Source organism: Balaenoptera borealis, assembly GCF_965194805.1.
Source record: "Balaenoptera borealis genome assembly, chromosome: 16".
NCBI classification, from domain to species: Eukaryota; Metazoa; Chordata; class Mammalia; order Artiodactyla; family Balaenopteridae; genus Balaenoptera; species Balaenoptera borealis.
The window spans coordinates 23472018-23496904 of NC_138872.1; the positions used below are offsets into that span (position 1 = coordinate 23472018).

The following is a 24887-nucleotide window of genomic DNA, read 5'->3' on the forward strand; positions in this document are numbered from 1 at the left end:
GGGAAAAGAAAGGGACATAAGCTAAACTTTGCAGCACTGGGGACTCTGGTTGAGGAACGTGTGGTGCAGTCATATGCACGATGCTATTCAGCCACTAAAAATCATGCTGTAGAAGTTCGACTGTTGACTAGGACAGATGTTTGTGAATATATGATTGGAAGAAAAAACAGGTTTTAGAACATTATGTACTGAAATCAGCCCTTCTTTCTATAATATGTGCTTGATCCAAAGTCTGGAAGGATATATGTTTAGATGTTAATGGTTGTTTCACCGACAGAAGTTGATTACAGGTGATCTTAATTTTCTTCTTTACACTTTCCCAATTATTATACGATAAATATATATTACTGCATATTTATTATTACATATGTATTATTACCTACAGAGTTTTAAAAATTAATTTTTGAAGAAGCAAAAATAAATAGCCTATTCTGAGGGCTCAGACAGTGAGTGGTGGGCGCTGGACCCCATCCCTACTCCCCTGCAGGGCGGGCAGGGGCTGAAGCACCCGGGGAGAGGGCTGGGAGTGGGGGCAGCCAGCTCTGCGCCTGCCCAAGGAGACTCCCTGCGCCTGCGCTAGCTAAGGAAGCGCCCCCCACCCCCACCCCCCAGGCCTGCTCTCTGCCATTCACCCTCTGGAATTAGCTTGCAGAGACCGTTTTAGGAAGCCTGTGGGCGGTTGGAAGCAGCTTGTGAGCAGAGCTGGGGGCCGGCTGAGAGCTGCAGAGAATGAGTGCCCAGAGGAAGACAAGGCAGAAAATAAAGGGAAGCCAGCACCCTTTCCCATTTTTCTTTTTGGTTTGATTTTTCAAAAACAGTCTCTGGAAAATCCTTGCTTTGGTCCAAATGTTTCCTCCTCCATCTTCCCCCAACTCCTCCAGGCCTCCATAGATGGGCCAAGTCTAAGCCTGTGAAGCCAGGACCAGGGTTCTGGTCTCAACACTTCCACTATCTTGCTGTGCAACCTCACACCAGTGGCTCACCCTCTCTGAGCCTCAGTTGCCACTTCTGTCAAATTGGACTAGGATGGACCCAACTTTCTCTTCCCGCTTGGAGGCTCCGTGTTTGGGATCCCATCCCAGGAGTGAGGCAGCTGGACCAGATATCTCCTAGGCCTCCTTACAGCTCTAAGATTCTGAGATTTGTGCTTTGAGATCCTTGAGAGTCTAACATATGCTGGCAAAGCATATGTTTTTGTCTGGATTTTGCAGTCCATGGTTCTAGAATGCAATGGTATGAAATTGCTAGGAGTCTATTTCAGGTTCTAGCGGAGGGGCTGCTCACTGTTAAATATCAAAGACTGTTTCTGGGACTTCCCTGGTGGCACAGTGGTTAAGAGTCCGCCTGCCAAGGCAGGGGACACGGGTTCGATCCCTGGTCCGGGAAGATCCCACATGCCGCGGAGCAACTAAGCCCGTGCGCCGCCAACTACTGAAGGCTTTGTGCCCTAGAGCCCACGCTCTGCAACAAGAGAAGCCATCGCAATGAGAAGCCCGCGCACCTCAACGAAGAGTAGCCCCCACTCACGGCAGCTAGAGAAACCCCTCGCGCAGCAACAAAGACCCAGCGCAGCCAAAAAATAAAATAAAATTTTAAAAAAGACTGTCTCTGGGGACATCCCTCTCCTAGACCCTCAGGCTGAGTCCCACCTTTGCCAGGGGCTTGGGAGCTGTCTTCACCAGGTGGGGAACACACATTCGCAGCCTTGGGCCCCTGCAAGGGAGACACATGGGTTCAGACCTCAGGTAGCCTCCTGAAGGAGACGTGGAAATGACAGCTCATGAATAAGGGCCCTCACCATATGCGGGGCTGCAAGGAGTGAGTGGCCGTTTGGTAGCTGAGCCTCTGCCCTGAACCAACAGCAATATCTCCATTTACTCCACACCCACTATGTGCCAGGCCTGCAGGCTGCAGAGATTACTGGATCTAAGCGGTACTAGGTTTATGCCCATTCTCCAGATGAGGAAGCTGAGGCTCAGAGAGGTCCAATGACTTGCCAAGGTCACAGAGCTAGAAGGAGGTAGAGCTAAAGCTTGAACGCAGATTAGCTGACTTGAGAGCCTGCTGAATTGCTCTGCCGCCTCCCTGCAGACCCCAGCCCTGCTGGCCCCGGACGGGCAGTCAGTCATGGGGAGAGGCAGGAAATGGCTTCCACACAATCAGGACTTCCAGAACTAGGGCCCAGCGCACAACCCCCGGCCTGCCCACCTTCCCCAGTCAGGGGGCCCACGTTTGTGCCTGCGTGCACGTGGGTGTCTGCGTGGCTCCGGGAGGGTGTGTCTCTGTCTCCGTGTGGGTGTCCCTGTGCCCATCGTGTGTGTGCGTCTGATGTGTGTGAGTGGTTTGGATGTGGGTGCTGCTGTGTCTGTCCCGGCACGGAGCGTGTGAGAGAGACAGATGAGTGTGAGCTCTGTGGAGCCCGCGAGAGGAAGCAGGTGCCAGAGAGTTCCGGGCTATGCTCCCTCCCGTCCTCCTCGTAGGGGTGGGAGTAGAGGCCTTCAGTAGTCCATGGCATTGGGCCCCTGAAAAGCTGCCTGTCCCCCAGGTATCCCCACATATTGCCAATTTGAACCCAGAGCCCATAGTCCCCACGCCCATTGCTTTCCCTGGCCCTCACACTCAGCACCATCGGGGGAATCTCTTGGAGATTAGGATCCCACATCAGCCTTGGACTTGATCCAGGGAGGACCAGTTAAGCCCCTGCAAAAAGGCAGCTGGGTTCCAGAATCCCTGGTCCTGAGCCCAGCTGTGTGTTCACAAACAACTTTCCTTTAGCCTCTGGACTCCCCTTTCCTCTGCCCTGAATTGGGTCTGCTATTGCTTGTGTCTGTCTTGGGGGGGTGGTTTGAGGAGAAAGTCCTAGAAAAAAGGAGATTTGTGGTCAAAGAACTGGAAGAGAACTTCACAACCACCTAGTGAAGCTACTCTCCTGGTGGATATCTCTGTTAGCCTCATCAAGCTGCCTAGGTTTTACTTGCATACCTCTAAGAACGGAGAACTCACTACTTCCAAAGAGCCCATTCCATTCCGGGCAGCTTTAACTGTAAGTTCTACCTCATACTGAGATTTTAGATCTGCCTCCCATAGCTTCATCCCACGGGTCTCAGCCCTGACCTCTGAGGCCCATGAGGCTCAACCTTGATCATTCCTGCTGAGGTCAGGGTAAGTCAGTACAAAGCCTTGTGGAGACCCTCAGGTCCAGAGGCTGTTTCTGAGGCCAGGTGATGGGTTGAGAGCCTCAAAGACACGCCAAGCTGAGCAGACACGGGGAGGCCAAGGGCTGATCATTCTGTTAGGGGCTGATCTCATGGCTGAGGAGATGAGACTCCCCGGTCCTGCCAGGCCAAGGATGCAGGGTGAGGCCGCTAATGCCTGAGGGAAGCTTGGGGGTGGCTGTCTTGGCCTGGCCTGGGTCAGGGTCTCAGGGGCAGCTCTGAGCTCTGGGGGGCTCTGGGAACCACGGCTTGGAGAGAAGGGCGTGTGCGCATAGTGAACAGATGATGGGGAGGGGGTGTGGCTCCCTCCACAGCACAAGGAGGCCGCCAGGATGAGCCATGATGTGTGCAGGGAGCTTGGCACACGGAGGGGGCTGGATGAGCGCTGCTGTTGGGATATTATTCATCCATCCACCCATTCATTCACTCACTCGCCTCCTCTGTGCCAGGCCCAGGGCTGAGGGCTGGTGACCTGGAGATGAAGCAGGTGCAGCCCCACCCCTGTCCCCGAGGCCTAGGCGGGAGGGGGCAGACTCCGCTCTGGCGGGTCATCGCGCATCAGTGCATGCCCGGCACACAGACCCCGGCTCCCGAAGCAGTGCGCAGAAGGGGTTGTGAGCATCTTCAGCTCAGTGCCCTACTTGGGGAGGTGGGGAGCACGCAACCCCTCATCCTTCAGGGACTGGGCACTGGCGTTTCACAGGAGCCTGGGGCACAGCCAATACCCTATGTGACAGAGGAGAAAACTGAGCCCCAGAGAAGCGGAAGGACTGGTCCAAGGATTATGGCAGGGTTGACTCCCGACATGCTTGCAGAGCCGCGGCTTCCTGGTGGGGAACGCAGGTGAGAATGCAGATCTTGAGCTTGGGGCAGGTAGATGAGGCCGCAGGACACTTGCCCTACTGAGCAGCCTCAGCCCCACGCTCTGGGCTGCACAGGGCAGCTGGGATGCCCACCCTGACATGAACACGCCAGGTGACCTTGGACGAAGCCTCTGCTCTCTCTGGGCCTGTCTCCCCCTTGCTCTAAGACAAGGGCACTTCAACTGGATCAGGAAAGACAAGCAGATTTCCCCTCACATGTCAGCTTCCTGCATTGGCTGAGGCTGCTTGGGGCATCACATTGAGAAAGAAAGGGTGTCATGATCAATTCGTCACATCTCCGGTGAGGGACCGGAGTGGCAGCGTGTGTTGGGCCACAACCTGTCTGGATCAGAGAATCACCAGGAGTCGCCACCTCCAGGCAGCACTGGCGTCGAGTCCACAAGCCTGAAGCCTCCACGAATGCCCGCCAGGGACCCTCCTTGCTCCCTGGGAGGCAGGAAACGCGTTGAGCCTCTTTCTGAGGAGCACCCAGGGCATCGTGCGCTATGGCCCAGCCCTGCCCCCAGAGGCCACTGAGCCCAGTTGGCTTGTGATCTTGGGCCCATCTTCACAGTGACACACCCCTGCTGCACGGCCAGTTCCCCATCGCCTTCCCCTCTAATCGATTCTGTCAGAATCGATTAGAGGGGACACTGCCTGCCTTCAGTGTGGACTGCCTGCCTTCAGTGTGGACTGAATACAAGTGAAGAGTGTGTATTCAGTGTGGACTGAATACAAGTGAAGAGTCTGAGTGAAGGCAGTAAGGACTATACCGAGAGTGAAGGGCATGAGTGAGGTCTTCCCCTTGCCTTCCTGGTTCTCGGCACTGTCCTGGACAGATGGGGAAGAAAAAGACTTATTGTGTGCCAGGCACTCCCACATTCTGTACTTCATTTGCTCTTCACTCTTATCCTGAGAGGTGGTTACTACACCCATTTTACAGATGGGGAAACTGAGTCCCAGAAAGGTTCAGTAACCTCCCTAGTATTATCATTATGAGCAAGGCTGGAAGTCTGTCATTTCCAGAATCCAGGTGTTTCCTCTTTCTAGCCAAATGGCCATCAGCTGGGTAATACGGTGACAAGAGCACCTCACCTGTGGCTCAGAAGGACCTCAGATCTAGTCCCAGCCGCTCTTTCACTGAGTTACTATGGGATGTCAACCATTTACATTGCCTCACTTGGTCTTCCGCCCTCACCTGTAAAATTGAATAGTAAGTCTCTTCTGCTGTCTCGGCTCCCACCCAGCTCCCACTTCTGGTGCTTCGCCTTTGAGGCATATTTGAGAGCGAATGAGTGTGGGCCCGGGCAGGGTCAGGGTCTAACAATATCAGTTCTCCCACCAGGGGATGGACAGAGACCCCTGTGGGTAAGAATATCTTTCTCCAGCCACACAAGAGTAGAGTAAAGCAGAAAAGTTGCAATCCACAGGCTTGCAAATGTGCTTTTGGTTGGCTTGCACGGTGTTGTTTTTTTTAATCTGAATTTGTTGCCAACACTTAAAAATAGAGAAGTTTCATATAAAAATCCAGGTTTCTGGCTTCTCTTGAAAAACTGGAAGCTTTGCCAAGTCTGCCTTGAATTGGCTGCCCCGGGCCAGAGCTGGGGAGCAGAGGTGTACTCCTGTCCACTCAGCCACGGGCCTGCCTGACCTCTGTCAGCATCCGAGTTCGTCTCCCCTGATGCAAAGGGTGAGACCATGGGCTCTGGAGTCAGGCGGGCCTGGGTTAATCCAAGCGGGTGGCTCAATTACAGTGTGACTATCAGAAAGTTCCCTAACTTCTCTGGGCCTGTTTCCTCGCTGGTGAAATGGGGATTCCCATAGTACTTCCTTCATATGGACGCGGCAAGTCTTCCATATGAAGGCAAATGTACGTAAAGCTGCTGCTATGGTTGAAGATGCTGCCTGGCACATAGTGAGTGCTCAGTAAATGGCAACCCTGGTCTCGATCATGGCCACCCTCTCCCGACAGGGGCCGCAGGGTCTGGAACAGCAGAAACAGCAGCACTTGACCCCCTCCCCAGCCTGGCCTGGGCCCATCCTCGAGCTCTCCCTTGGCTGCACAAATGCTTGTGGGGTGGCGGCAATCCTGTCTGGGTGATGCATCCGAAAACAACAGATCGATAGCCACTCAGCACTCTACTGCCATGGCTGAGGACTGCGGCACGGTCCAGGCTGCTGGCCGGTGAGTTCAAGCTCTTTTTCTTTTTGGGCAGAAAACAACTTACCATGTAACCTTGAATGAGTTCTTTTTTCCTCCTGGGATCTTGGTTTCACTAACAGCAGGGTCAGCCTGTGGTCTCCAGTGCTCCTTTGAGCTCTGACATCTTGGGAGTTTTGCAGATGGGAAGGCAATGAAGGTCAAAGCCTCACAAATGCAAGAATGAATTAGTCAGGAATCTTCTGGTTGCAAGGGCAGGAACCTGTCACAAAGGGGCTTAAAGAAAAGAGGTATTTGTCTTTCTGTGACTGGCTTATTTCACTCAGTATAATGTCCTCAAGGTTCATCCACGTTGTCACATATTGTAGAATTTCCTTCTTTTTTAAGGCTGAATAATATTCCATTGTATGCATATACCACATTTGCATTATCCATTCGTCTGTCAATGGACATTTAAGTTGTTTCCACATCTTGGCTATTGTGAATAGTATCAAGTATCAAAAACAGTCAAATTCATAGAATCAAAGAATGGAATAGTGGTTGCCAGAGGGTGGGGGGAGGGAGTAATGAGAAGTTACAGCTCAACGGACATAAAGGTCCAGTTAAGAAAGATGCTTAAGTTCCAGAGATCTGCTGTACAACATTGTACCTATAATCAACAATACTGTATTTTACACCTAAAAAACTCTTAAGAAGGTAGATCTCATGTTAAATGTTCTTACCACAATAAAATAAAATTTAGGGAGGAAAAAAAAGGCATTATATTGGCTCATTTGAAGGAATCCTGGGGATTGTGGGCTGCAGGTGGTGCTGGATCCAGGTGCTCCAGTGATGTTGGCGGCTCTCTCTCTCTCTCACTCTCATCTCTCATCTCAGCTTCCTTCTGTGCTGTCCTCATCCTCATTTCTGGTGCAAGGGCTCTTTTTTTTTTTTATGGATATGATGAGCCGTATTAGGTCCAGCTGAGAGTCCTCTACCACCATAACTCCAAAAGCATGCAGTATCTTTCTGCACCTTCTAGAAGAAGCATCCCAGGAAAGGTGACAAGTGGCTTAGCTGAAGTTATGTGTCTATCTCTGCGGGTAGAAGGATGGAATGAGGTCCCATGATTGGCACTCCTACCAAAGATGACATGGAGTAGAAAAAGGCTTCCTCAAAGCAAAGAAGGCTTGACATCAGAAGGGAGGTGAAGAGAAATGGGTTGTGCAGTCTACAAAGCAGCAACTACTGGCCATTCCAGGGCCTTTAGTGGAGGGACGGAGCCTTCTCAAAGAGGGAGATGTAATCTTCCTATCAACAAAGCATTGAGGCTAGACTCTCCCAGACTACTGGGAAGTCGGCCCACTGTTCTGGCAGCGACACTTCCCTCTAATAAATTCTATCTTCTTTACGTTCTGCCTTGTGTCCGGAGATTCTTTTCCAACCCACGTTCGGACCACGACATTTGGTGGCCTGTACGGGGATCTCCAGGGGGGATCTCTTTCCCCACCTCCTCTCCTCATTCCTTGGGACCCTCTGTGAACAGGCAAGTTGCTGTGGAAGCAACAGAGGAACTCTGGCCTGGGCCACACCCTGGTGTGTTCTGAAGGCTTCACGGTTCACTTCTCCCCAGTAACTGCTGCCCAGAACGGGTGAGGATCCCTCTGTCTTCCTTCTGACTGAGGACTAGGCCGAAGGGTATCGTGCGGGCACGGGTCAGGCATTTAAAAGCCATTAGGGCACCTGCCGCTTGAAGACTCCTGTGAAAGGATAAGGGGGTCACAGAACGGACCAGGCTATTAGAGAGTCTGCCCCCATCAAGACAACTTCTGTGCAACATGAGGCACATCATGGACAAAGCAAAACACAAAGCCCCCAGTCCCTTGGCCACCACCTCCTCAGTAGGGTTAGAAGGAGGAATCCTCTGTCCTCTTTTCTGTCGCTTCTGCTTCTTTCTCCTCGGCTCGGACTGACTCCAAAGGACCCCACCGCCTCTAGATTGTCCCAAGAGCTCCTTCCTGTCTTCTAACGGTGAGTCAATTTCCCCCTGGCTTCCGGGAATTCCCTTCTCTGGTCACTGGTGCCTTAGTCACACGGAGATGTCACTGAGACAGAGAGGGACGCCTTTTTGCCCATCAGTGATTCTCAGTACCCCCATTCTACGGCACTGAGGCTAAGAATGTGTTCAGGTACACCTATTCCCTTAGACTCACGAATTGGAAGGGATTTGACCCAGACAATCTCAAAAAGAAGAGGCTTATTTATTTATTTATTTATTTATTTATTTATTTTTTATTTTTGGCTGCATTGAGTCTTTGTTGCTGCGGGCGGGCTTTCTCTAGTTGTGGCGAGCGGAGGCTACTCTTCGTTGTGGTGCGCGGGCTTCTCATTGCAGTGGCTTCTCTTGTTGTGGAGCACGGGCTCTAGGCGCGCGGGCTTCAGTAGTTGTGGCTCGCGGGCTCTAGAGCACAGGCTCAGTAGTCGCGGCGCACGGGCTTAGTTGCTCCGCGGCATGTGGGATCTTCCCGGACCAGGGATCGAACCCGTGTCCCCTGCATTGGCAGGCGGATTCTTAACCACTGCGCCACCAGGGAAGTTGCCATTATCTTTTGTAATATGGCTTGGCCCCAATACAAACTGAGAGAACAAGAACAATGGCCTCTTAATGGGACACTAAATTACAACACGATCCTCCAACTTGATCTCTATTGTCGGAAACTAGGAAAGGATTCCGAGGTTCCATATATCCAGGCCGTCATGGCCCTCAGTCAGAATCCGAGCCTGAGGGACTCCTGTCGCATGTGTCTCTCCATTACCACTTTAATGCCTCGCCCTCCCCCCTCTCCTCCTCCTTCAGCTTCACTACCTCGTCCCTCCACATCCCCCCCTCCACCAGGTATCTTGGATGACCCTTCTTGTCCCCGGTCTCCCCAGCCTCCTCAACTTTCTGCTCCCCAACTCCACCTCCAAACCTGGAAGCAGACCTTCCCTCCCCTCCCCACACTTGGTCACGAGCAGCCCAACGCTCTGAATCGAGTCCCAGTATGCTTCTCCTACGAGAGGTCGCTACCGGAGACCTAGGTACTATCAGAGTTCATGACCCTTCCCCATGTCTGATCTCTCTCATATTCAAGGGGAACTGGGCTCCTTTAGCCAGGACCCCTCCATGTTCATCAGGGAATTCCAGGCCCTAACTATAGCCTTTGACTTAACTTGGCAAGATATTCATGTGGTCCTAACTACCTGCTGCACTCGCGAAGAAAAGGCCAGGATCTGGGCCTTGGCTCAGGCCTAGGCAGATGAGACACATGCCCGAAATCCTAATGAGAACCGAGCGGGGGGAGTCCCATGGGCAGACCCAGGATGGAGATAACAGGCAAATGAAAATGGGCCAGCAGGAGGGCTCACTAGGAGAAATTACATGATTACCTGTCTACTAGAAGGTATGAAAAAGGCAATCATCAAATCTGTCAATTATAATAAACTCAGAGAAGTCACACAGGAACCCTCTGAGAATCCAGCCTTTTTTCAGGCCTGATGAGTAAAGGCTATGAGGAAATACACCAACCTAGACCCTGAGACCCCTGAAGGTCAGGCTATCCTTGCAGTTCACTTTATAAGCCAGGCATATCCAGACATAAGACAGAAATTACAGAAACTAGAGCAAGGGCCACAGACCCCATTTTCTGTCCTACTTGACACAGCCTTAAGGTCTTCAACAATAGGGAGGAGGCTTCTAGGGGCAGACGAGAACTAAGAGAGGAGGAAAAATTAAAACGGCACGCTCAATATACGGCTCTTGCCATTACTCAGTCCCTCCCAAACAGGGACCCATGGGAGCCCCTCTCCCATCTCAGAAACCACCGCTGACCTGCTACCAGTGCGGTCACCAGGGGCACACTGTCAGGAACTGCCGCACCCCACCACCCATTACGCCGTGCCCTTACCGTCGCCAAAAGGGCCATTGGAAGAGGAGTTGTCCCTCCCACCCTCAAGCGGGTAGGCCAATTCCACAACCACTCAACACCCGGGGTATTTCAGGTCCCAGCCCCCTGGGCTGAGGTCAAGGCCAATTGCCCCTGTGAGTGGCAATTGACTATCAGGATCAAGAACCGGATTGTACTCTAGATCTGGGGCTCCTGGAAGCAGATGACTGAAGGTGCCCAAGGCTCAATCTACAAGCCCCTACGTTCCCCATAAGACCAGAGGAGCCCCGGGTAACCCTGGATGTAGCAGGGGCTACTGTAAACTTTCTAATTGACACTGGGGCTACTTATTCAGCCTTGACCTCCTTCTCTGGTCCCACTCGCCATTCCTCGATCCTCCTAACAGGGATGGGAACAGGCTCAGCTGGACTTTTAAACTCCATTTTCACTGCCCGACAGCTCTCTCTTGAACTCACACAAGAGACTGCCAACCTAGCAGCTCAAATTAACACTCTACAAGAGCAAATGAATTCTCTAGCAGGAGTGGTTTTACAAAATAGAAGAGCTCTGGACCTCCTAACAGCTAATCAAGGAGGGACCTGTGCAATGTTAAAGGAGGATTGCTGTTTTCTTGTCAACCAGTCAGGCAAGGTCCAGACTCATCTTCGAGCCATTATTGAAAGAGCTAGTGGATTCTACAAGGAAGGAGTCTCAGGGGGATTCGACTGGTGGGACTTCAAGACTAATATCTGGTCCTAGTTCTCGTGGCTAACCCCTTTCCTAGGCCCTATAGTGGCTTTTCGACTTCTACTAATCTTCTAGCCATGTATTTTTAACCTCCTTGTTAAGTTTGTCTCTTCCAGAATACAACAAATAAACCTCCAAATGGTGATGCAACAAGAATAACAGCCAGTCGACACTCGTACAACCCTTGAACAAGCCGCCATCACTTTCCATGGGGCCCACACTCCTCCCTAGATACACCCTGACAGAGCAGGCAATGGGAACCCAGGGCCCCATGACGCCTCCGCTCAGCAGAAAGCAGCCAGAGAGTTCACTGTCCCTTCTCACAAAAGGGGTTCCCGAATGCTTGAGAGGGAATTAGGCAGTTAGGTAGATATGAGCAGGGTATACAACAGGGCCAAGGAATTGGCCCTATAAATAGAGGGGGGAATGTGGTGCTCCAAGGACAATGGTGCTTCAAGGACAAAGGAAAACCTGCCTGAAAAAGTTTCAGCATTACACTCCCTACCGGACTCTTAATCGCCCTCCCCATCATGTTGCGATGGTTACGAAATTCCTGAGCTCACCTGGGCGATGCCCACCTGGGCAACAGGACCTGTCCCAAATAAGGAAAGGCATATGCCCTGTCCCACTCCCACCCTATAGAAGGAAGGTATATGTGCCTCGACCAAGCAGTAAACAAAATTTTCACCTCGGACCATTTTTTGTTTTCTGGCTATAAAAACTGATCTATAGCACATGTTTGGGCTCGACACTCCCAGACTACTAGGAAGTCAGCCCACTGTTCTGGAAGCGATCCTTCCCTCTAATAAATTCTATCTTCTTTAAAAAAAAAAACCAGGGACTTCCCTGGTGGCGCAGTGGTTAAGGATCCACCTGCCAATGCAGGGGACACAGGTTCAAGCCGCAGTTCGGGAGGATCCCGCATGCTGCGGAGCGGCTGAACCCTTGCGCCACAACTACTGAGCCTGCGTGCCACGGCTGCTGAAGCCCGCGGACCTAGAGTCTGTGCTCCTCAACGGGGGAGGCCACTGTAATGAGAGGCCCGTGCACCGCAATGAAGTGTAGCCCCAACTCGCCGCAACTAGAGAAAGCCTGCATGCAGCAACAAAGACCCAATGCAGCCAAAAATAAATAAGAAAATAAACAAACAAACAAACAAACACACAAAAAAACCCAAAAACCCAAAGCATTGATGCACTTAGCCCCATGGTTGGAGCAAGGCAGTATAGGATCATGAACAAATGATTCTAGCCTTGGGAAGCAACAAGAAAATCACTCCACATCACCAGACTGTAATACCAAGGGCCAGATATGGGCGTGGTTCTGGCTGTAAATGCTGTGAGGGGTTCAGGAAGGCTTATGAGAAGCCCTTGGTGGCTGAGGAAAGGAAAACGACAGAGGCGTGAGGCAGTAGTTAGGACTTAAAATCTGGAGAGGAAAAATCGAGAACGGATGTGAGGTGTGAAAGGTAGGAGTGGGGATGGATTAAGTGGGGCCGAGGAAACATGGTTTTGACTCTGGCAAAATACAGAATAAAAAACCATAACACTGAGAAATACTAGAACAAAATATAGGTTAGTATATATTTCATCTTGATATGGGAATAGACTTTTAAGCACTAAAGCAGTGGGAAAAAGATCAAATCAAAAAAACAAGCTTGGCATATTTGACATAAAAAAGTAAAGTATACATTTCAAAACATCATAAAATTAAAAGGCAAATTGGGGGAAATATTTCTAATATTAAGATGTAAGACAAATGTATATTTTTAAAAAAAAGAAGATCCAAAAGAAAAATGGGCAGAGGACATAAATAGACAATTTCCAAAAGGGAAATGAACAATGGTGTAGCCTTCTTCATTCAAAAATCGAGAAGAAGAGACACCCCCTCAATCCCCTACATCCTGTTCTCTACCTTTGGGCTCCTAGACTCGGGACAAAACAGCTTATTGATCCACAGAGGATGTCTGGGCATTAAATCAGCCCCTCAGAGACCCCACATCTGGCAGTAAAGCAAAGACCTTTTGCAAATTCAATAGCAACTCTGGCAGGACAAGGTGGGAGAGGCCTCTACTCAGGTGCACCCCAGACAGAGCAGCCCCTCGGGGTCCCCAGTGGTCCACAAAGAGTCTAGAAGCAGACTCCTTCTGGACCAGATGCTGCTCCCCCCTCCTACCACACCCAGGTGCCACCTCGCCCGAGCCAGTCGGTCCATTGTACCCAAGGCCAGATCCGGACACTAAGAGTCTGGGTGGAAACATTAGCAAGCTGTCATGAACCAAGAGGCCAGTGGGGCCTGCCCACCACCCTTGTAAGTGGCTGACACTGTCAGTTATCAGGCTGGCAGCCTTGGATCCAGTGGTAATTATCACAGATTATGTAACCGTTCTTATTAAGGAGAGCTGTGTGGTGGCAGGGCCATGCCGGACTTAGGCTGGGATTCTGGCTCTGAGACTCGTGAGCCTGTGCCTCACCTCTCTGAGCCTTGTTTCCTCGTCTGTACGATGAGGAATGATAAGACCTTCCTTGAAGACCTACGGCTTTGCCTGAATAAGGTGAATAAAGGATCCAGCACGTTCCCAGCAGCGAAGAGGGAGCACCGCCCCCCTCCATGCCGGCTCATGTTAGTCACCTCGAAGTCCATGGACACTCCCTGGTGGAAATGGGTGCATGAACGCTTCTTGACCAAGACAAATTAGTACCAACAGCCCTCAACTCTCTGTGAGTCACGAGAACCCCCGAACAGCAAGTGTGACCCTCCTCAGTGCTCGCTGGCAGCAAGAACAGCCGCACGGGTGCTGGCGGTGTGACCAGAGCCTGTCGCGGCCCTGACTCATTTATGGCTTCTCAACAGAGCCGTCGAGTCCCCTGCCTCCACCCCGACTGCCCAGAACTCCTGTGAGTTCTTCCCCAGCCCTTCACCATTGCCTCGCCTGCCCTAAGGTACCATGGATATCTGGGAACAGGCAGGGCTGGCAGATCCCTGATGGCACAGTAGACAGGGGACTTGTAAGGGTGGGGGTGGGAGGACCCAATGAGTCAGTATTCTGCCCAGATTCTGAGACTTCAGAGGAGAGGTTATCAGGCTAGAAGGGCCCTTGAAAGACATTGAGTCCCTCCCTGATCTGAGGCACGAATAGCCCCAGCGCGCATACCTGATATCACTCTGATCGAGTCAGCGTCATCCCTCACCTCCACTGCACTAGCCTTCTTACTGGTCTCCCTGCTTCTACCCAGCCCCCTGCAGTCTATGTCCAACAGGACAGCTGGTGATCCTGTTAAAACAAAAGTCAGACCACGTCACTCTTCTGCTTAAAACCCTCTAATGGATCCCATTTCACTGACTAAAATGCAACATTCTTACACCAGTCCCTAAGCCCTGGACAATCTGATTGCTCTGTACCCTCCGAGATGTTCTCTCCTTCCATTCTCTTCTTGATCACTCCACTCACACCATGCTGACCCCCTGGTGCTCCTCCAACACATCAGACATGCTCCTGCCCTAGGGCCTTTGCACTCACTGTTCATTCTGCCTGGAACACTTCCCCCAGATACCCACATGGCTCCCTTGCTCACCTCCTTCAAATCCTTGCTCAAGCGTCATCCCATTTAAATTGCAACATGTCCCCTTACCCTGCCAGGACTCCCAATTTCCCTTATCCTGCTCTATTTTTTTCCAGAGCATTTCTCACAACTGACATACTCTTCAGTCTATTTATTACGCTTATTGCCTGTCCCTCGCCCCAATGGAATGTAAGCTCCCAGGGGCAGGAGCTCAGAAAGTATTAGTTGGGTAGAGAAGGAATGAAGCCAAGCTCTGCCCCCTGCAGTTTCTCCCACGGGTCCCAGCTCTCCCTTCTAAAGGATGCAGAGACCCCCTCCTTCAAGACAGCTCTCCCAGCCTCTCTGCTCTTTGGTGTAAGTCCCACATTTTTCTCTGCTTCTCATGGGATGGCTCCCTCTCCTCAAGATGAAACTCCATCTGTCGGCATCCCCTTAGCGGCGTAGCGTCCAGACTTGAGCCAGGTAAGAATGTCTGGAGGCGGACAGAGGGAAAATGGAGAAATTGGGGGAGGGAAGAAGCAAGACAGAGATCCAAGGAAGAGACCCCTGTGGAGTTCCTTTTGAACAGGCACCTGACATTGGACTGGGAAGCCGCCGACTTCTCCCACCTTCCTCCCACCGAGCATTTTAACTGACAGCCTGAGAACCCTGAGGATCCCTGTTTTCCAGAGAAATCTGAGTCTACACAGGTGAGCACCAGACTGAGGACACAGGACAGAAGGCCTAGCAGGTGGGGGAGGGCTGGCCACACTCCTCCCCCGCCCCCCAGCAGGGAGCAGCTGACGTTACATTGGCTCTCAACCCCATCTCAGCAGGGAGGCCAGTGCACAGCAGGAGCCCAGGGTTTGTGGGGAGAATGAGCCACCCCGGAGACAGACGTTGGATACTGAGGAGAACGAAGGGTCTAGAAAGGCCTACTGACAACAAAGCCTGCCTGGGCCGGATGTGGTGAACTCCGAGGTAAGGCAGTGCCGTGGTCAGCGGGGGTGGTTCTGCAGAATCACAGGACCACGCCGCCCCCAGTATTAGCAGGTGGCTCAGGTGAGCTGCCCAACTCTGTCCTGCTTTAAGTCTGGCGGACGTGACTCAGCGATGGCTTTGCCACGGCATCCTCTGCATTGCCAGCCCCCGTTTCAGCAGGGGATGGCATCTTGGTCAAGCCAAAGTTTGATTAGTTGGAGAAACCAACATGTCAGAGCACCCTGAGAATATTAAATAATATTTATAAGGGGATGACGTTGGGAAAATAATTACCGATGGTAAGAGGCAATCAGTGGCGGGAACTCCTCCACTGCTGTAAGAAATTAGATGGACCGGGGCTCTGAACAGCGAGGGTTTGTCACGGGGACAGCAGAAAGGGTTGGAAAGTCGCTACCTCTGCTGATTCTGTTAATAGGATAAAGCAGGCTCGCAAACAAGAGCCAGACCCCAGGAGGCCTGCATTTGAGGGGATTTTAAAATCAGGCCAGCTCCTGCCAATAGCTTCACTTTTAGATATGTTAGAACTGGAAGGGAGCTTAGAGATCAGCAACGCCACTGGTTCTCAGTTTTCAAGGTTTCTGCTTTCCAAAAATACTGCAAGTATTAAGTAATAATTTGTTTTCACATTTTTTATTCATCAAAGACACAGAGGACTGCCAGCTGGGAGAAGCAGAAGACACAGCATCGATGTCACTCTAGCCCCCAACAAAAGACTTATTGTTTTTTTTTTTTTTTGGTCAGCCCAGCCATATTATCTCATGTAAATATAGTTTCCCTTTGAAAACATTTAAAACACAAGGGTCCATTTTTAAGTGGAGGGAGCCTGAAGGAGCCTGGAGTATCTTTACCAGAAATCTTCAGTCCAAGCAAACTCTTACTTTATACAAAAATACACTGAAGGGCTTCCCTGGTGGCGCAGTGGTTGAGAATCTGCCTGCCAATGCAGGGGACACGGGTTCGAGCCCTGGTCTGGGAGGATCCCACATGCCGCGGAGCAACTAGGCCCGTGTGCCACAATTACTGAGCCTGCGCGTCTGGAGCCTGTGTTCCACAACAAGAGAGGCCGCGACAGTGAGAGGCCCGCACACCGCGATGAGGAGTGGCCCCCACTTGCCGCAACTAGAGGAAGCCCTCGCACAGAAACGAAGACCCAGCACAGCCATAAAAAAAAAAAAAAAAAAGCCAGACCCTTAGCTCTTTAAAACAAAAAACAAAAAAACAAAAAATACTCTGAAGCCCAGAGAACGTAAGTGGCTTGCCCAAGGTCACACAGCTGGCTGTCAACAGGGCCAAGGCTAGATCTGGGGAAGCAGGAAGAAAGGAGGGCTGTCCTGGACATGCAAGGGTAGGGAAGGAGTAAATCATAGCAGTGAATGCAGTGCTGAGTGCGGACCCTGGACACCAACGGGCTTGGTTTGACTCTTGAGCTCAATCCTTATAAGCTGTGGGACCCTAGCAAAATGACGGAAGCTCTCTGAGCCCATTTTCCTATCAGTAAAATGGGGATAATAATAGCACTTACCACATACTGTTGTGAGGATTAAGTGAACTAACAGAACAGAGCACTTATACATTGTAGCTGCTTTTCCTTAACCCATTTGTGTGAGCCGGCGCGGCTGGGGGGTGTGTGTGTCTGTGTAGACATAAGACCAACAAGCTTAGAGAACAGGTCACATGATCCAACTTCCAGGTGCTGCCCTGACAAGGCCAGTGGGAGACAAATTGTCCCAGGGGAGCTCTAGGTACTAAATTGCAGTGCTGTTACTTCTAGGTAGTAACTCAATTGAGTGTGCCTCAGAACCCAGGCTACATCCAGATTCACTGCCTCTGAGTTCCTGTAGGGCGGGACTTGGGAGTCTGAACTTTTAAAAATTATTATTGAGATATAATTTACACACCGTAAAATTCACCATTATAAAGCATACACTTGTATGGGTTTTTACGATACTCATAAGGTTGGGCAATCACCACCACTACCTACTTCCAGAACCTTGTCATCACCCCAAAAAGGAGCCCAGTACCCATTAGCAGTCAGTCCCCCTTCCCCACTCTCCCATCCCCTGGTAACCACTAATCCCTCTGTCTCTACGGATTTGTCGACTCTAGACGATTCATAAGAATGGAATCATACAACATGTGGTCTTTGCGTCCGACTTCTTTCACTCTGCACAGTGTTTTCAAGGTTCGTCTATGCTGCGGCATAGGTCAGGGCTTTATTCCTTTGGAATCTACAATTTTAACAAGCTCCCCAGTAGTTCTGATGATTGATTGGGCTTTGGGGAGAAAAAGAACAGCAAATTCACAAAAGGTGAATCTTCTGGTTGCTAATACAGATACAGGGCTTCAATCCTTCCTTCAGGTGTGCCCATCTCGGAAGCCCCGCTGGTGACAGGAGACATCGCTGGCCACTTGCCTCCTCCAGAGCCTGCAGAGGTTGGGCAGGGTCTCCTGGTGCCCGGTAGGGAGGACATGTGCATCTAAGGACAGTGCCTGGCTGCGCTGGGAACTGGGCAGATGAACTACAACACAGACTCACACAAGAGGATTTAGTCTCAACTCCAAAACTTTAATGTATGTTATGCTCTTGGAAAAACAATTCCAAGGAGACAAGTGGAACCGAAAGTCTTAACCGGAGGGGATTCTTATTCAGAAACCTAGTGTGAGCCGCAGCCTTGGGAGAGAGCAGCACAGGGACTCCGATCACAGGACAACAGTTCGAGGTCAGGGTGGCAGGGCCTGTGTGCACGATGCGCGAGCCCTCAGGACTCCCAGGGAACCAGAGCACTCCTGTGGCTGGCAGCCCCACAGCAGGACGGGGGGGGCAGACCCAGGCTGACCAGGTCATCTCTGGAGCTCTGAATAAAGGCACAGAGCTTCAACAGGGCCAAAGAAGCCTGTACAGAGCAAGAACCTTTCTCTTTGTTGTTGAATCTCCAGGTCATCAGAAACACTCGTGGTGGCTCTGGTGAGGAATAGGGCCATACAAGAGGGTTGCCAAGGTCCACTTCTGGGTCTGAGGCCTCAGAACAGAGCAGATGGGAGGGGTGTGGCACTAGCAACGCCTCTGAGGTCAGGGGCCGCAATGATCTTGAAAGATTATCCACTGGGACCTCTGGACAGGAGAAAGGGACTTAAAGCAAAAGCTGACCACTCATCAGATTCAACCCAACTGTCTTCTGTTATGCCCTCCCCAACCTGGGGCTCCAGGGTGGTCACACACCCATGTTTTCTGTGATGTATTCCCATCCAACAAGGGGCAGGCAGAAATCCTGGCTCATCTCCCCGTTACCCTCTGATTAACTTTTAAAAAGTCACCAACTGACATCTCAGACTCCTGGGCAGTCCAGGGTTTCTAACCATTCTACGGAATAAACAATTGGTTCTCTTGGGCTTTTGGCTCAACTTCTTCTCTTCTGGAAGGAAGCAAGCTGCTGCTGAGGCAGGTCTCTCCCAAGAGCCCATCTGGAATTCAGTTAGGTTATAGCACCAAGGCCAGGCTGACGGGGAACCCACAAATGTGCCTTCTAGATGGGGTACAGCCTCTCTGGCACTAAAGGAACTTATTTATTGGTGAAGGAGGGAATTCTGGCTCCATCTTTGTAGAACCTGGCAGGGCTGCTGTCCCAGTAAGTCCCAGTAGGACAGGTGAATGGAGGAGCCAGGACCGCAGCCGTGGGGAAGGGGACTCCTCTGGCTGAGACCTTTTCCAGTTAGCCAGTCCCCACACCCTCGGGAAGAACCACCACCACCGGGGCGCAGTCCTCAGGCTCCGCCTCAAAGTCCCACTGAAACTTCTTGGTTAGGTGAGCTTGGAACTTTTCAGCTTTCTGCCTCAGGGTGGCATCCACGGCAATGCTGCAGGCAGATGAAAAGAAAACCTACAGAGAACAGAGGATAAGTCACTCCTGAGAACATAGAGGGGCTGAGAAAGCTGTGGAAATTTCCTCATGGTGTTCAGCTCTCCGGGGTGGGTGGATCAGCCGCTGCTGGCACAGGCTCAGGACACCTACTGTGCTCCCCCCAAACCAAGAAAGAAGGTCCAAGCCCAGCTGAGAAGCTGGCGCAGGACCAGAATGGAAAATTACTCTCTTGGGCAGAGATGCCCCACTGAGAGTAAGGCCAGCGGGGCCATCACCCTGGCCCTGCTCTCCGGGGAGATCTACTGGGCACCTGGGCAGTAACTTAGAAAAAGAGGCAGTAGCTACACCAGCTGGTACTAAGAAAGGCATGGGGGTGCTTATAAGCCCCTGGATCCCAAAAAATCCCAGGTCCTAACCCAGTGAGGGTGAACTGCTGCTCTAATCTAAATGGGTCCCAGGCTGCCAATCTGAGGTTTCTATTCCCCTTAAAAGCTCTGATTTTTAAAAATATTGTGGTAATATATACATAACACAAAATCTACCATTTTAAACATTTAAAAAAATTATCATTTAAAAGACTGTACTAAATACACATAATATTTACCATGTTAAGAGTATAGTCCAGTGGCATTAAGTATATTTACATTATTACACAATCATCACCACCAACCATCTCCAGAACTTTTTCATCTTCCCCAACTGAAACGACACCCATTAACTCCCCATTCCCCGCTTCCAGCCCCTGGTAACCACCATTCTACTTTCTCTCTATGAATTTGACTACTCTAGGTACCTCATATAAGTGGAATCATACAATATTTGTCCTTTTGTGCCTGGCTTATTTCACTTAGCGTAATGTCCTCAAGGTTCACTCATGTAGGAAGTGCCAGAATTTCCTTCCTTTTTAAGGCTGAATGATATGCCATTGTATGTAGATACCACATTTTTTTCCCATTCATCTGTCAATGGCCATTTGGGTTGTTTCTACCTTTTGGCTATTATAAATAATGCTGCTATGAACACGGATATAAAAATATCTCTTATAGAGTCATTGCTTTCAATTCTTCGGGGTATATACCCAGAAGTGGGGTTTCTAGATCATAAGGTAATTCTGTTTAATGTTCTGAGGAACCACCATACTGTTTTCCACAGTGGCTGTGTCATTTTACATTCCCATCAGCAATGAACGAGGGTTCCAATTTCTCTACAATCTCTTCAGCATCTGTTATTTTCTGTTTTTGTTTGTTTGTTTACAATAGCTACCCAAATGGGTGGTGTCTCGTGGTTTTGATTTGCATTTCCCTAAGGATTAGTGATGCTGAATATCTTTTCATGTATTTATTGGCCATGTGTATATCTTCCTTGGAGAAAAGTCTATTCAAGTCCTTTGCCCTTTTTAAAATTTTTTTTTTAAAGTGGGATGAATATCACGAGTCCCACTTTTTTTTTTTAATTAATTAATCTATTTATGGCTGTGTTGGGTCTTCGTTTCTGTGCGAGGGCCCTCTCCAGTTGCGGCAAGCGGAGGCCACTCTTCATCGCGGTGCGCGGGCCTCTCACTATCGCGGCCTCTCTTGTTGTGGAGCACAGGCTCCAGACGCGCAGGCTCAGTAATTGTGGCTCATGGGCCCAGCTGCTCTGCGGCATGTGGGATCTTCCCAGACCAGGGCTCGAACCCGTGTCCCCTGCATTAGCAGGCAGATTCTCAACCACTGCGCCACCAGGGAAGCCCCCCTTTGCCCTTTTTTGATCAGGTTTTTTTTTATTTGTGTTGTTGAGTCATTGAAGTTCTTTATATATTCTGGATACTAATCCCTTGTTTTGATGTTCTTTTAAATTCAGTTTCATCTAATATAAACATGGGCAGGGGCAAACAGACTAATTTTCCCTACCTCTGAAACTCCATTCCAGATTGTCCCGAATCTCAACTGCTTCTCTAAGAATGACAGCAAACCCATTACTCCTTCTCACACTACTTTATTGTTCTCAAAGAAGTTTCATAGAGTAGTCCAGTGGATCCTCACAAGGCCCTGGGAAGACACACTAGGATGCCTATTTTATGGAAATGGAGGCTGAGGGGAGTTAAATGCCTGGGTCAAAATTACCAGAAAGGAAGGAGCAGTTTTTCCCAGACTACCCGTTGGCTCCCTGCAAGACCACCCCAGACACAGAGGCATGAGGGTGAAAGCAGCAATTTGATTCACATCACCTTCGTGTCACAGCTGGCCCGTAGACCACCATGGAAGGAATCTGGGCTCCAGGGGCCTTGACCTGACAAAGGTAACAGGTGTACTCTGCAGCTGCTTCCAAGGACAACCCCCCTCCTGCCCTCCTCTCCACTGTCTTTCTGTTAGCAGGAGGAGTGAGGCTCATGGTCAGTGGTCTTTGTTTGGAGACACTTTGTTGGGGTGGTAGCAGGGACAGAAGTGACGGGGAGGGGAGTTCAGAAGCAGGAGGTAGGGGGTTACAGAATTTGGTTTCATTACTTGGGAATCGACTAAATACAGGAGCAGGAAGCACAGCTACAACAAAATACCAGATCAATAACTAATTAGAGGGGCTATGTGAGCTCAGTGGTGAGAGGGCACTGGGGAAGCCGGTGGCCTGTCTATAGGCAGCTAATGGAGCTTTCTCTGGAGCACTGAACGTGAGGTCGGCTGAACCCTGGGGAGGGGCCTGGTATGGGAAGCAGAGAAGCCTTGTTTCAAACAGCATTAGTGCTGGAGGCCCTGTGCACCCATGGGTCTGCCCCCAGAGGTCCTGGGGGGGCCTGCTGGCTGAATTAGCAAAAGCCTCTTCCTGTTCTCCCTCCTTACACGGTAAATTGTACTACTCTCTACACAGCCCTTCCTCTCCTGCCACATTGAGCAGCTGCCCAAACATGCTCCATTGCCTCTTCTGTGCCTCTACTCACACAGGCTTTTCCCTCTGCTTATAACACCCTTCTCCACCCCTGCTTTCTCCTCCTTCACCTACTAATTTCTACTAGTGACCCAAGCTCAGTTCAGATGCCACCTCCTTTGGGATGTCTTCCCAGACCAAAGAAAGAACAGGTACTCCTCCGTGCTCCCCCGGTGCCCAGGGTTACATGGGACATAGCCTCACTCTCAGTCAGTAACCATCCATTTACCATTGAGCTCTCCCAAGAGACAAGGAGCAACTCCAAAGCAGAGACTCCTTTTCCTACCTGCATCCCACTCCCCTGGCACAGAGTCTACCATATAAAAAGGACCCATTGGATGTTTAATGAACAAAAGAACAAAGAAGATCATAGGTTCTATGAAAATCTATTTCTGGGTCCCTTTTGCACAGTGCCTGTACCAAATGATTGCTCGATAATTACATGACAGTGCTGGACAGAATAAGGGACTCGTCCTGGGGAGGACGTGGCTTATTTACCAGGCCCCTGAATATGCCACCGGCTCACAAGCCATCTCCTTGTGACAGTTCTCTTATAAAAGCCCAAGCTGAAAGGAACTGCTCCAACCTCTGTTCCCCCAGTACTGTGCCTGAGCATCCCTTATGGCATTTCTCACACTCTGCTTGCATCACAATGATCAAGTATTAATGGTAATACCCCTTCCGAGTAGGGGTCACTTCCTAATTATCAATGTGACCCACACAGCAGATCGCCCAGGGCCTGGCATAGAGTTGGGGCCCACAGGATGCTCCCTGAATGGATATGAATGAGATGTAGGGATGGCCAGCAGTGAGAGACTGGAACAGGCTGGGTGCATACTCGTCATTCATCCTTTCCACCCACCTCTCCAACATCGCCATGGGGGTAACATCAACTAGAGGCAGGTATAACAGAAGCCTTCAGTCTGAAAAATAAGGCTTCTAATATGAAAAGCGCTATGTCCTTTTTAAAGAACTTGTCAGTCTAATCTTTACTACAAACTGGGAGGTAGGATAAGAAATTACTATTCCCATTGTACAGATAAGGATGGTGATAAATGCTGAGCAAGTGATAAATGTCAAGCAAGATCCAGTCCCAGTAGGGAAATCGAAATCCTTCTTCCCTACCAAGACCTTCTTTTTGTCTTGACACAGACGTAATACATCCTTGATATTTTCAGCAGTGTCCTATGGGGAACCAAGGGGCTTGGAGACCAGGTGCTTCTGGAACTGTCCCTTCTGCAGGTCTCCAGGACCCAGGTCACAGCCTAGGTTGTCTGTTTTAAAAAACCAACTTTATTGAGGCATAATTTACGTACAATTAAATTCATCCATTTTAAGTGTCAATTCGTTTTGATAAATGTATACACCCATGCAACCACTATATGATGTAATCAAGACAGGTATCTGTTTATAGCTTTTTCTTTTGGTATCCAGTCTATGAGTTTAAAGGCCCATATACCATCACAATCAGGATACTGAACCGTTCCATCACTCCAAAAATATTCCCTCACACTGCCCCTTAAGGATCAAATCCTCCCCTTGACCCTAGCCCCTGGCATCCATTGATCTATTTTTGTCCCTATAGTTTACAAACTTGTTATTTTAAAAATTCACAATTCAGAAGAGATGTTTAGACAGTATCTGGTTTCCAAACAACAATTTACTTTGATTCTTGTTTTTAGATTAATTGTATGCCTTCTTATATAAATTTAGTAATGATCTGGTTATTTTATTTACTAAAGTGAAACAAGTAAACTTTTTAAAATCACTGAGAAATGAATCATCTTAATATGCGAATATTAATCCTGGATATTTTTAAAATACTTTTGAAATAGGATAATAACATTTCACAAACATCTGCATTTTAGAACTAAAAGCACACCCATTGGGTATTTTTCTTCAAATTAAAAAAAAAAAGGTATTAATACTTTTACCATTAAGTCTATATATTGTAAAATCGTACTTTAGTCAGAAATGTGAAAGCTTTCTTTTAAACCCCAGTTAAATAAATTGAGTTCAGTCAGGTCACCTTGAGAAATTCAAAATACCATGGTAGATAGCTGAGTCACTGCTTATCCTATTTTGTGGCTAGACCAAAAAGATGAAATTTCCTAATTTTTTCAATTCCCATATGATTATTCAACTTAGAATGAAACTAGCCAGAGGTAGTACATTTTATTTCCACTTGCAGAAGAAGAAAGTGGTGTTAAAAGCAAGACTATCACTTTACAACAATTACCAAGAAGGCGAATAGCAGCAGAATCATGTTTTCTGAGGTCAGTTTAAAGAATTTGGGATGTTTCATCTGGGGCTCTAATCATATATGGGAGCCCACCACAGTGGGCTTTAGAATCAAAGTGTAGCCTTGCCATCCACTAGCTCTGGCAAACTCAGGCAAAATTATGTGACCTCCCTGTTCCTGTCTTCTCATCTGTAAAATGGGATTATATACTTAACTTCTAGCATCGTTGTGAGGGCTAAAGGAAATAATGCACAGTAAGTGTGCAGAAGTGATAGTTGATGGCAGGAGGTGTAGGAGTAGGTAGGTGAAGTTTATCAGAGCTGGTGTTATGACAAAAACACAGGCATATGTTGTTTTATTGCACTTCTCAGATATTGCATTTTTCACAAATTGAAGGTCTGTGGCAACCCTGCATTGAGCAAGTCTATCAGCACCATTTTCCCAACAAC

At 49.5% G+C, this 24887-nt stretch overlaps 1 protein-coding gene across 9 annotated transcripts in view; it reads right to left on the minus strand.

Annotated features, from left to right (window-relative positions):
• The window catches only part of AAR2 (AAR2 splicing factor), a 134431-nt gene that overhangs the window by 96027 nt on the left and 13517 nt on the right, over nt 1–24887 (minus strand). For 2 of the 9 annotated variants that reach the window (XM_082361989.1, XM_082361986.1), the window contains exon 4: nt 17981–19313. The exons of 6 other annotated variants lie outside the window; for them this stretch is intronic. In XM_082361989.1, the coding sequence (XP_082218115.1) occupies nt 19146–19313 (168 nt within the window). In that variant the 3' untranslated portion in view covers nt 17981–19145. Of the gene's footprint in view, nt 1–8538; nt 8856–17980; nt 19314–24887 lie in introns of those variants that run through there. One more of the 9 variants, XM_082361990.1, reaches the window with a different exon arrangement.